Source organism: Aotus nancymaae, unplaced genomic scaffold (assembly GCF_030222135.1).
Source record: "Aotus nancymaae isolate 86718 unplaced genomic scaffold, 86718_ANA_hifiasm-v0.15.2.pri h1tg000016l, whole genome shotgun sequence".
NCBI classification, from domain to species: Eukaryota; Metazoa; Chordata; class Mammalia; order Primates; family Aotidae; genus Aotus; species Aotus nancymaae.
The window spans coordinates 19,539,934-19,553,070 of NW_026988428.1; the positions used below are offsets into that span (position 1 = coordinate 19,539,934).

The 13,137-nt window shown below is 32.9% G+C and overlaps 1 protein-coding gene across 17 annotated transcripts in view; it reads left to right on the plus strand.

Moving 5' to 3' along the window:
- Positions 1–13,137, plus strand: part of PPFIA2 (PTPRF interacting protein alpha 2) — a 495,144-nt gene that overhangs the window by 82,137 nt on the left and 399,870 nt on the right. For 14 of the 17 annotated variants that reach the window (XM_064376927.1, XM_012442054.3, XM_064376925.1 and 11 more), the window contains one exon: positions 1,349–1,402. The exons of the other annotated variants lie outside the window; for them this stretch is intronic. In XM_064376927.1, coding sequence (XP_064232997.1) covers positions 1,349–1,402 — 54 coding nt within the window. The remainder of the gene's footprint in view (positions 1–1,348; positions 1,403–13,137) is intronic. 17 annotated transcript variants of the gene reach the window in all.

Sequence of the window (13,137 nt, forward strand, 5' to 3'; positions counted from 1 at the left end):
TCTCCTTTCTTTATCCCTGTCTTTTCAACTAGATGCAAACAGATAAGAGATGATCAGAGTCATAAGAAAGAACCTTTTTAGCCAAAAAGTATAACCATTCAATGTAACCCAAAACTCCTTTCCAGCAGCCTTTGAGCAGAGTTGTGTTTTTTCATTTGGAGGGATGAGGGATGGTTTACAACTTAAATCAGTTGCAAACACAAAAAACCTGGGTAATTTTACTTTAAAACCCAGAATTTCAACTTCTTTTGAATAAGTCTCGTAATTCATTAGTAACTCTGGAACCAAAGCCTTAGAACTGATAAGGCTAACTTGTAGTTGTCACTATAAACAGGACACAACCTCTACAGCCTATCACACTGTCACCTATTTCTCCATTTATAACTTTAACAACTATAAATCATTACTCAAGCATGACCTTCAGTGGTTACTCATTAAAGATTAAAAATCAATCTCTTTATATTTTTATATTTTGTGTGTAGAAAGAGTAGACCATAGGTATAATTTTTAAAATTTTCAACAACATGGATGATCCTGGAGAATATTAGGTGAAATTAGCCAGGCACAGAATGACAAATGTCACCTGTTCTTACTCATATGTGACAACTATAAAAAAATGATCTCATGGAGGTAGTGAATAGAATGGTAGTTACCACAGGTTGGGAAGGCTGGTTGGGAGGTAGTGAAAAAAGAAGAGTTGGTTAATGTGTGCAAAAATACAGTTAGATAAAATGAATAAGATCTAATGTTCAATAGCATAAAGGGCAACTATCATTAACAGTGATTTATGATGTATTTTAAAATAGCCAGAAGAGTAGATTTGGAATGTTTCCAACATAATGAAATAATAAGTATTTGAGGTGATGAACCTAAATTTGATTATTGCACATCAAATATTGCATCAAAATATCATATGTGTGTCATAAATATGGACAACTATTATGTATTCATAAAAACTAAAAATAAAATATTTTTTAAAGTTTTTTAGGTTAAATATTTTCCATGGGGTTAATATTTTTGAAAATAATATGTTAAACTGAAGTTTTCTTAAATTTTCTTTTTTCTGTTCTCACTTCAGCTCTTCAAAGATGAAACATCTGCATATTTTAAAAATATCTGTTTATATGTTTTTCTTTTTATAGACCGTCCAGAGTTGGAGAGAATATCTAGATCTTTAGATGTAGACTATTTGCATAGTATTACAGTGTCCAAGATTGCAAAAAAGAATAATAAAGTACCTGATGTGCCCAACTTTGCAGCTAAATAAATTATTGCACTGTGGGACAGGGGGATTGATTCTTCGTGCTGTTGAGTAGCGTTTTACGATCAACACCTCTCCCCTTTTCAGGATATCGAATCCTTAACAGGAGGGCTGGCTGGTTCTAAGGGGGCTGATCCACCGGTAAGTTAGAATCTTCATTAAATTTAACTGTTAATGAATTGAATTGTGTAAACACCAGACCGTCAGTTGGTTGCTTGTATATTATTTGTCATATGCAGGTACTTTTTAGAAATATAGCTATTATAGTAATTAATACAGAAGTATGAAATTGCTTTGAGGTGTGGTCTGGTATTTTAAAAACTCATAAAAACTTATCTCCATTTATTGGCTTTAAAAATAGGAATAAAATCTTCATTTGAATATCTCAGCAATTTATGTTCTACTAATAGGCTACACGAACTTGAGAGTTTATTATTCTAAATATGAGATGGTATTTGGGTTACAATATATTTTCTGGTTATTTAGAAAAATTATGTCTGTGTGATAAATAGTATTGACTCTTGATACTGTTCTTTTCTACTTAATTCAGGAAGCTTCCAGAAAATTAGAAACAGTATTCCAAAGTTTCTAAGAATTATCATTTATAAGCAGTAACAAAAGCTTTATGGTCTATTATTGGAACATCTTAGTTTTTCTGTGATGTCTGATTTCAGAAAACATTGATAGATGACATTCCCGTGACTTCACACTTGAGATCCAAAATGAATTCAAAAAGTATATCTAAAGTACTAAGACAGATTCAACTTATATCTCCAAATAGTCAATGCATATATTTTTATCATTACTTGCTTTTTTATTTAGCAAATTGAAATGTAATGAGGAACATACAAAACTCAGTGTTATCATTTTTTAGCTATTCTTCACATAGGCATCTAGGTGAAGTACTTTAACTCCATTAAAACACCAGTGAGTTGTTAAAGAGATAACTTTCAGTTACAGCTCTTTCTCTCCTGTCTCACTCTCATGTGTCTCATGGTGTTATCTAATTTTCATCAAGTTGCTTCTAAAGTATGGCTAACCAACATATTATAGTCCTTTTCCTTCTTTTTACTTTTATCGTAAGAATTAATGTGGAAAAATATATTGGCTACAGACTGCCGCTTATATTTATCCCCTGAACCTATTACATTACAGTGTAAGGCAAGATGAAATGTAAGTCAACCCAGAAAGTATATTGACAGGATTAATGGCCAGTCTTTTACTTAAGTATTAAGGTGAGTGCTTATGTGATGTAATTTTACCCTTCTGCCTTACACGGTGCTTGTCCATAGAATTCAACGTGTATCAGAAAAGTAGATCTATTTCCTTCAAAATACTTCCCTTACCTGTTCACTGATTTCTGGAAGAATTCTACAGTTAGAGATTAGTCGGTTTTCAAAGGATTTGTCCCTCGTTCAGAGCAAAATGAATTATCTGTCTTCTGCAAGTAGTGATAAAAATCTTGTCCAGTATTTATGTGTTAAAATCAATTAGTTTGTCATACTCTCTAAGAAAGCATGCTTCTAAACATGAAAGATCAAGTGGGTGTGTGGCCTAGTTGTTGAAAGAATCCTTTTGCAGGGGGGAAAAAGGTCACAGAAAGGAAAAATGGTATCCTGAAGGCAAACCTCATCAGTGTCATTTCCAGTAAATAAAAGTGAATAGGCATGAGTTATACAACTAAATATATATATATTTATACAAGTATATATATAAATATATATGTGTATATATAGAGAGAGAGAGATTTTTTTTTCTTTAAAAATAACTTATTGTGATGATGATAGGAGTTTTTTCTTGGCTGTGCTTTACCATGATGATTATTTTATACTTAGCTTTTCTCAAGTTTCAATGATTGTGCTTATTTTATAACATTTTATAGCATGGAAAACATGAAAATTTCAGAGTATGTAAGGGCTTAGGCAATCTAGGGGATCATTAGTACACATTAATTTAGGGTCTCCCATTGTTAAGGATCTATCTGGAACAAACTGCTGGGAGCTATGTAACAGTTGTTTTCTTTAGCCTTAAGTATCTAGGGTATCTAAGTATTTAGCCCAATAGTATCTAGGGTTACTTCCATCATTTACGAATAAAGCTATGAATGAAGCTATTGTTTTTGCCTCCAAGTTAGAAAACTGAAGATCAGATTAAATCATATATGATCTAAATCAATTTCAACTTTTTAAAATTATTTTTACCTTTTTAAAAGTTTTTTTAAATTTTTTTTTGAGATGGAATGTCACTATGTCAACTAGCTGGAAGTACAGTGGCATGATCTCTGTTAACTGCAGCCTCTGTCTCTTGGGTTCAAGGGATCCTTCTGCCTCAGCCTAGCAAGTAGCTGAGATCACAGGCATGTGCCACGATGCCTACCTAATTTTTGCGTTTTTAGTAGAGACAAGGTCTCACCGTGTTGGTCAGGTTGGTCGCGAACTCCTGATCTCAAGTGGTTAGCCCACCTCGGACTCCCAAAGTGTATTTTTTTCTTTCTTTAAAAAATATCATTTTAGTAGATCAGCAAAATACTATTGTCTGCTTCAAAAGCTGTGCTTTTTCTAGAAACCATTCTATGATGATGTTTTCATTGTTAAGAAATTCAAAATCTTATTTTATTTATTGAACAGAGTACATCAAGTGTTGAGTCAAGGATTCATAGCTGTGGAGTAATTTCTTTGCCAGTGTAATAGAAATCTCAGAGGTATCTTTAAATGTAAATGGTATATTTAAAATTGCAAATTTTGCTGTGAGTACACATAAATGCTATTTCTGAAGCATTAGAAAAAAGAGTGAAGTTGGTTATCTCAAATGGTAAGGCATATATAAAAGGTTCTGTCAAATTTGCAAATGTTATCATAAGTAAATTTGCATATCTGGTAAGAATAAATTTGAGGAACTCCTGGATAATTTCACATTAATATTTTTAACAATAAGTGTTAAATAGATTTTAGTGAAAATTTTGATAGTCTCAGTTTTAATGCTAATAATGAAAAGGAAAACACTCATTTATGATTTTCAAGGGTGATTCAAAAAATTTTACAATGGCCTGTTTCTGAAAAGGATTTTAATTCAGAAACTGGAAATTAATTGTAGTAGCAAACACAACTTGCAGTTATGTGATTTTTCCAAATCACATAATTATCTTAGAAAATAAATGCTTTTATCATTGGAGAGAAAAGTAGTATCTGTTAAATATTAACTTAAAGCTGTCTTTGAAAATTACATCAAAAGATATTCTACCTTTGGCATATGTTTCCCATTCATAAATATTGGATCACAGATTAACCTCCAGCGTAAAATCATAGAATTTATTTACATAGGAAAGAGAAACTAGATAATCAAAATCTGAAGTATAAAATTACTTATTAAATAGTACTTTGTAAATATACCACTTTGTCATAGTGTTTTATGTTTTAAATATGAGCAATATTAAAATGTGAAAAACTTGGGGACTGTAAAGAATCAAAGTATCACACATTGTCAGCTAACCCCTGGCAAGGCCAGGGTAAACTATATCCATCTCTGCTACAGATAGCCAAGAGGACTTTGGATGCTGAAGTACTGTGGTGCAATGCATGAACTCTGTTATGTATCTGTAAAGTATGAACCTGCTATCTGGAGAGCTATGATGTGCAGGTCAGTGTGTAACCAGCAGTGTGAAGGATCCCTGCCTGTGTTGAACCCATGTGCCAGTGGGAGAGAGGTGTAAGTTTTAAGGCAACCCCTGCCTTGGTGTCAGGATTCTTCATAGACTGTGGACTAGGTGGAAGTCAATAGATAGGATTTAGTGGATCGGCTTGGCCATGCAAGTTAAGTTTAGTGATACATACTCAAGCAGAGTTCGTATATACAAGATGAGAGGTGTTTCTCTTTGCAATTTGGTTTAAGAAAATATTTTGACTAAGTAGCTATTTACTTTCTTATTATTTCTGATGTTTTCTGAAGGCCGACATGGACAAAAATCTAATAAAGAGACTACATGAGACATTCAAGAACATGTTTTGTTGTAGCATACATTGGTCAAATGTGAAAATGTTTCATTGTATTTCACAAAATGTTATTATCAGGATTTAAATTAAATCTTCTTCATTGCCTCATGTAGCAATTATAGCAAGAATATCACTGAAGGTATTCAGTTTCTTCCTTTTCTTTCTCTTTATTACTTTGGAGTAATAAGATCTATAAATTTGGTTCCTACAGAACTTAATACTTTTACATGTTCTAAGTTTTTTTTTTTTTTCTAAATGCTAATGGTTCTCTTTATTTCTGGAGTGTGGTGAATAAGTCATTGCCCATCTAATTCATATGCTTGGGCTTGATATACACACTGTCCTGAACATTCTTAAGCTCTACTAGGTTTTTCTTCCCCACCGAGGAAACAGAATTGTACTTTCTGTTTCCATTTTATGGTCTTCCTGATGGTCCTTAGCAATTTGGATAAACACATCACATAATTTAAAATAATTTAAGTTTTCAAAGGTGCTGTTTAGACCAAGTTATATACATTTGAAATTGTAAATGCTCTTAGAATTTTAAAATCTCCAAAACTGATTTTAATTTGATTATTCAAATGTGACAATATTTTAGTTATTTGCTTCAACAGGTAAGAGAATAAAGTAAAATGAATCTGAACTGTGATCTAATTTAAATTCTTTCAACCTGAACCTTATATTGTCATATTACTTCCTTTCATTTTCCTATTTGTTTATTTCAAATTCAATGTATATTTGAGTGTACATTATGTGCTAGGCTATACTATAGCATTTGGTTAGGTTTTGGAGATACTGTGATAAACAATACACAGTTACTCATTTCGAAATCTTACAATATACTTGAATGGACAGTTGGGCAGAACCAATTATAATATCCTGTAAGCACAGGATGAGATGAAAGCAAGTAAGAGTGTCATATACTCCAATCGATGGAAGTAGAAAGGGGCTGGAGAAACAAGCAAGGCAAATAGAAGAAAGTCATTTCTTACATGACAATTATAGGATGAGTTAAAGTTTGCCAAGTGATAGGGGGAGCATGGTATATTAAGAAATGGAAACAGCATCTGTATAACCAAAACATAAGAAAATAGCATCATGTGATAAAGTATAAAATAACCTGGGCATAGAAGATAAGGGTGAGATAGAAGGCTAGAAAGTTAAGCCTGGGCAAAAATATGATACATTCCATGGAAGGAATTTGTACTTTATACGAAAGACCAAAGGGAAGCATTAAAGTCTGTAAACAAAAGAGTCAGTGAGATCCTTCCTTTGAAACATTTCTTGTTACCACTTGGAGAATAAATTAGAGAAAAGGCTAAAGCAAAGAGACCAGTGAAATGACTTGCAGTCATTCATCCAAAGGATGGTGATAAAGATAATGGTGACTTTTTTTTGTCTATCTCCCTAGATTATTACAATAACTGAGGGCAGTAGTACAGGAGAAATTCAATATTTTTCAAAAAACAAAACATTAAATGATGAATAAGAACCTATAAGATGGCAATAAAAATGGAAAATAATGGATTGACTCTTAAGATATTGAGAACATAGTGAACATACAATAATATGTGGTTATTTGGAAGCAGACCAAGGCCTATTGAGAAGTCAAGGCTGATATTGGAACTTTCTTGTTTTGGCAATTGAGTGGATTGGTTTCATAACAAGAAACCAATGAAATAGAGCATTTTTAAGGGGGAAATGAGGGATTCAGTTTTAGACATGTTGAAAGTTGAGCCTAGTTGGGAGTATATGAATGATTTGGAAATTTAAAGGTGAGATCTCATTTAAAGTTATTTATCTGGACATGTAGAAGACTTAATTGAAGCTATTGGAGTTGATGACATCATCACCCCAAAAAACATGTATACAAAGTTAGAAGATAAGAGAGTTCAGAATAAAGCCTGAGAAAGAAAAGCACTTAAGTAAAGGTCAGAGGAAAAATGTGCCTCAAAAAAGACAAAACAGAGATGGGTTCAAGGATGGAATACCAGAAATGTGGGAATCATTAATGCCAAGGTAAAGAGAGGAGGGCAGAAGGGTTATTAGCAGTTTCATGATGTGGAGAGTTCAAACACTATGTCTGTTGCATTTAACAAGAAGAAATTATCGTGGTGAGAGTAATTGTAGTAGAGTAATTTAGGTAGAATCAAGTTTCCAGGGCCATGAGAGATTAAATGGAAGGCAAACAACTGTATTCAGTACCTGTAGAAAACTATTGCAAACAGCTTGGTTATGCAGGAAGTCAGAGGAAGTAATGAACAATAGAGAAGATGAGGCTAAGGCACAATTATTTTAAGGAGACAAGATTTGAGTGTGTTGTGTTGTTACCTGTGTGCTTGGTTTAAGCATTTCAGAACCAAAACATTTCCAGGTACTAATAAATTCCAGATTGTGGTCATAGACATGGGTGATGAAGTAAAGAGGAAATGAAGCTCATTGGACTATCTCTAGGTTAATCACTTCCTTAAACTTCAGATTTGTGTATACAACTAAACATTTGACATGTCCACTTGTATATCTGATAGGAATTTAAAACATAACAAGTTAAAAACTGAGCTTCTGATTCCCTCTGTCACTCCTACAAATCTCTCACCATTTTCCCTCTCAGTTAAGGGCTATTTCATGATACCCTTCTCAAAATTCAAACACTTAAAATCATAATGTAGGTTCTGTCTTCACAATTTATTTAGAATCCAATGACTTCTTACTACCCCTCCAAAACTACCACTGTGTTTAAAGTCACCATTCTTTCTCACCTGTCCAGTCTCTATGAACCAAGAAGGACAGGTTTTATGAAATGTACGTTAGATCATGTTACATTTAGGCTTAAAGCTGTGTTAGCTTCCAATCACAACAAAATTCCCAAAGTCCATGGGATAGTTTCTAATACTCTTCATTACTTCCTTCCCTTACAGTGATTGTAAGAACTCACCTTCTACCTTTTTCTCCATAACTCATCCACTTAGGCTACACTAGCCATTTTGCTGTCCCTTTACCCAGGTAAGTTTATTACTGGTAAGGGACATTACACTTGCTATTTTTCCTTCTTTGTGTCATGCTCTCCTCTCAGATATCTTCATGGCCTACTGTCTCACTTTCTTTAGGACTTTGTGTAATTGTCACTTTAACAGAGAGTTTTCCATGAATACCCAATATTATATTTCCTAACCCTATATGTTTATTGTTTTTATTTTTCTACTAGAATATAAACTCTACATGGCTATAGGTCTTGTCTCTTTCTTTCACTATTATAGAATAAAGATTTATAATACTTGTCATATGAGCTCCTCTATAACTATTGAGGAATGAATGAATGAATTAGAACAAATGTTCATGAGCACACGATTCACATGGGCATATTTGTATGCTCACAATGATAACTCTAGCAGCATACTTCATGAGAAAAGAGATCAAGGAATAAAATTACAAAGTTGAACTTCAGACTATAGTAGTGGTAGTAAGAATGACAACACCAAATGAAAAAAACTACAAAACCAGTATTAACAGAATTCTATGATAGGGAAAGAAATAGGACTCAAAGAGACCTTTAAATATTGGCCACTGGAAGAAACAACTGAAAAGAAAATCAAAAGGGACATATTTAGAATACTGTATGTCTTAGTTATGTTGTTTAACATCATTAGAATAGAAAACCTATGGGAACAGAAATTTCTTTCTGGTTTACTACTGACCACCAATGCTGGCATATAGTATGTCTTCAATAAGTATTTAATAAACATAAATTAAACAAGAATTATGATGATAACAGGTCTCAGATTGTAATATTGTGAACCAGGAATTGAAAACTTCAAAAAATACGGAAGTTAAAAAAAAAATGTGAAATGAGGTTTCTATTGTTGATTCAAAATTTTGCTTTAAATCCCCAAAACATAGTGCCATTGATAAGTATCCCCACATTCTTCGGAGAAGTGTTAGACATATTCACTACAGACTTGTAATAATGGCAGCATCAGTTCTGTATGAATCACCACCATTATCCTTTCATAGAGAACACCAGATGACTCATTAGCAGAGAGCTGTCAGCCGGTAGGGAGTACTGTAGGATTTTTACTCTCTGGAGAGAAGTGTGCACTTCTCCTTAGCCAAATCAGAGTTGACCCAAAGCAATGACTCATAGAAAGAAGCAGTGGTATTTTTGAATTTCAATATTTTTTTAGCAGTGAATCATCAAGTGATTCCATGGGAGAGATATAAGGTAAGGGAAGAAATAAATTAATGTACATTCCTTGGATTTTGTGACATGCATGGCCACTGAATCAGATATTTCCTTCTTCTCCAGTAAATTTGAGAGGTGGAAGTCTGGTTAAGCTAACATAAATTAGGCCACTGAGAAAGAACAGCAGTTAGAGTAGTATTTACAAACAAGAATTTGGTATGTCAAAGGAACATGAGCTTCCCATGGGCCAGATTGATGAAGTAGAAAGATAATAGAACCCTTTATATGATGACTGCTTGCTAGGGTAATGGGACCCAGTATTAAGGATCATTAGGATGTCAGCTGTTCTGCCAAGAATATAAACTGAAATGTGAGGAGGTGGCGGGAGGCAAATGGTTAGTCACAGAGCAAAGAGCAAATTGTCTATGTCAGTGATCTGTGTAGCATGGGATATCCCCCTTGAAGGACCTCCAAAATATCCTCTAATGAGTCCCAATTTGGAAGTCTAGTATTTTGGAACCTGGAACATGGAAGTCACCAGTCTTATATTACCTTTTTTCCTGTAACTCCCTTTCATATCTCTGCCCCAACCTAGAAGAAAGACCTATGAAGCAAACAAAATGCAGGTGAAAAAGTGAATCATTTTCCTCTTTTCCAGTAGTTCAAGGTGGAGTGATCCTAAAAGCTCTACATTAAATAAAGTAACTTAAATTTTGGTAGTTTGCTGTACTGCACATTCTTAACTTGAAAATGGTCTGGATATCCATGATAAGATTTATTCTTGTAGCTCTAAGTGACTGAAAAGTTAGGAATCTACTCAAGCTGAAGTCCAGACATGCAGAAGGGAATATATGAAAAAGCATGTTTAATTACAAGATTGATGAAAAATGAAGGTGTTATTTATTTGAGATTTGTTAATTGTTTGTAGTTGCTTGTTTGAATTGAAGTCATTTCATTAACTAACCTCATTTACATGTTAAAAAGACCATGTCATTTTTAGTTATTAATGATGGGGAGTAGTAACAGGAGGAATAGTGAGATGGTGTGAAGACCAAAGTAGAGATGGTTTTACGTTAGAATGGAGGAATAATGGGTTGGAAATTCTAATGGTTTGCAGAAAAGGTGCTAACACTACCTTCTGAATTTAATTGAGTTGAGGAATTTGGAAAAGCATCCACTTGGTGCTACGTATGAAGCCATTTAAACCTATTTTGGTTAAGGTGAAGTGATGATGGACTCCTTCAACAAAGTGATAAAATAGAAAAGATTGTTTTCTGTAAAATAGGGGTTTCAAAGGCACAGCAAAAAGTTTGAGGGGACGATACAGTGGAAAGTAGATAAAGGAGAAAAAACACAACCCTAGGAGGGACTAGAGAGACGTGATGATGTAGAAGGGTTAACATTTTGTGTGTCCCCCAAAGATGATAAAGGGTAACTGCTAGGAAAGTTTCCAAAATAATTAGCATCAAATGTACACATAGAGTCAGTTCAGACTACAATTTATTAAAAGTTAATGAAATTACAGAAAGTACACAATATTGTGTGCAAACTATATTTTATATAAACCTTTGTTTTTAATTTCTTGTCATCTATGGGAAACAGCATTAAGATGTAGTGGTGTAGAGTGTGGGCTCCAGAAAGTCAGCCTCAATTTGATTTTCAACACCACCTCTTAATAGCTGTGTGCAACCTTGAGCAAACTAGCTTTCTTCTTTGTGCCTCTATTTCATAAACTATGTAATGATGATGAAAATAGGATCTTTTACAAGGTGATTCTATTTAATGAGCCAGCACATGTAGAGTATTCCAAACCTGCCTGAAACATGCAAGTCCTCTCTAAATGTTTACCAGTATAACTGCTATGATTTAGAACAACTTAAGCGTCTATATTTCAACACAATCAAACTACTTAGACGGGTGCTTTCAAATGTAGTTTTCTGTAATCAAAAATTTAAATTATGTTAAATATAGAAATGAGCAATAAAATAGGAACTTTCAGGCTAACACCTGAAACACTTGAAATTAAGTTTATGATAACACTGAGTGTTATGCATTAAAAATGTGGGAAGCATTTTTTAGATCTCTTAGCATATTGTTTCATCATTCTGATGATTAACGTGATAGGAAACATTTTAGAAATGATTTTTTGCTGTATCTGTCAAATTATTTGAGAAGCTCCAAGTATTGAAACAACTCTTGGTTAGAAATAGAGTCTTCCTTTTGATGTACTGTTAATTTCTAACTAATGTGTAAGGAAAAAGGTATTTAAAGAAAGATGTGTGAAGGAAAATCAATGTTAATGAAGTAGGATGAAATATGCAAAATAAATATTAATGTATATTCAATATTCTGGTTAAATGATTTAAAGTGCAATATAAATTATTTTACTTCAAGTGTTTTTGCTCCCCAAAATACCAATCATAGTTATGTCCAAAATGAAAATGTCACTTTAACCATAGAAATTGCAAATGTTTGTATTTTGATCTTTTGTTCCTCCCTTCCTTTTCTTTGTATTTATGTTTATTAGATATACATTTGTTTATTTGTATACAAGTTGGAAGACATATACAACATTTAAACATATAAAACATATGTGACATATTTACATATATGTATATCTATGCACATATATACACATACATATATGTATGTTCTTATACAGTAAGTGGAACAGATTTCTTAATCTCTTAAGTTCTTAATAAAGAAGAGAGTGGTTTCTAAATAGAATGTTCTCATCTAACCCAATAAGTGAAACTATTTTTACTTTTTATGAAAGATGCTTATAATTTAGATATTTTTCTGGAAAAAAACCAGATGGATGAATACAACTTTATACATATAATTACTCATTAAAGTATGAAAAATATGAAGTAAAGATAAAGGCTTAGCATATTAGTAATGCCTGTTGTACACTTAGTGTACTATTCTTAGCACTTTATAAAAAATAAAAAATCTTGACCCTTTACTATAAATTTTTGCACTCTAACTGGTTAGCAATAATTTCTTTTTAAAATGTAATTAATAACTGTAAAAATGAGTATATGAATGATTGATTTTGCATTAAATGGAAATAATCATGGTAATTTGGGTTTGGGGGGTTTTATTTTTTTATTTTTTGGAATACTTGTTTTGAGAGGTAAATGTTGATTTAGGTCTTAAAAGAACTCATTTGCATTAAATTAAGATTTTCATTATGAATGGAAGTAAATCAAGTATCTTTCTTTTCTCGGTCCAAAAGTATTTCAATTCTATAAAGCTTAGTAACTACATAAGCTAGCTACTGCAACTTGTTTAAGGTACATCAGTTTGCATTTAATTGCCAATTTTATTTGGAATATAAAATTAAAATTGGTTCTTAGAAACCTTTTTCAAAATTATTTACTTTTCCTAGTTAACCCTAAACACCCTCCATGTGACTGTGTAGCCTAATAGCCTATTCAGTCTCAGCTAGATTAGGGCTGATGCTTGCTTAGCCATTCCAGATAAAATGAAGATGGCTCTCTAAGAAGTAGAGTCTGAAGGTCAATCTCCAGGATAGCCTGAGGCAACAGGACATGTACATGTCCAGGGTATCTACTGTTGCTTCTCCAGGGACCCCAATAAATTGGTATTGCTTTCTATCTATTTTGGCAAAATAAGAAATGAGCTAGTTTTCTGAGGATCCACCCCGTTCTGTCATTAGTATTCATTAAACTTTGGCTTTGTAG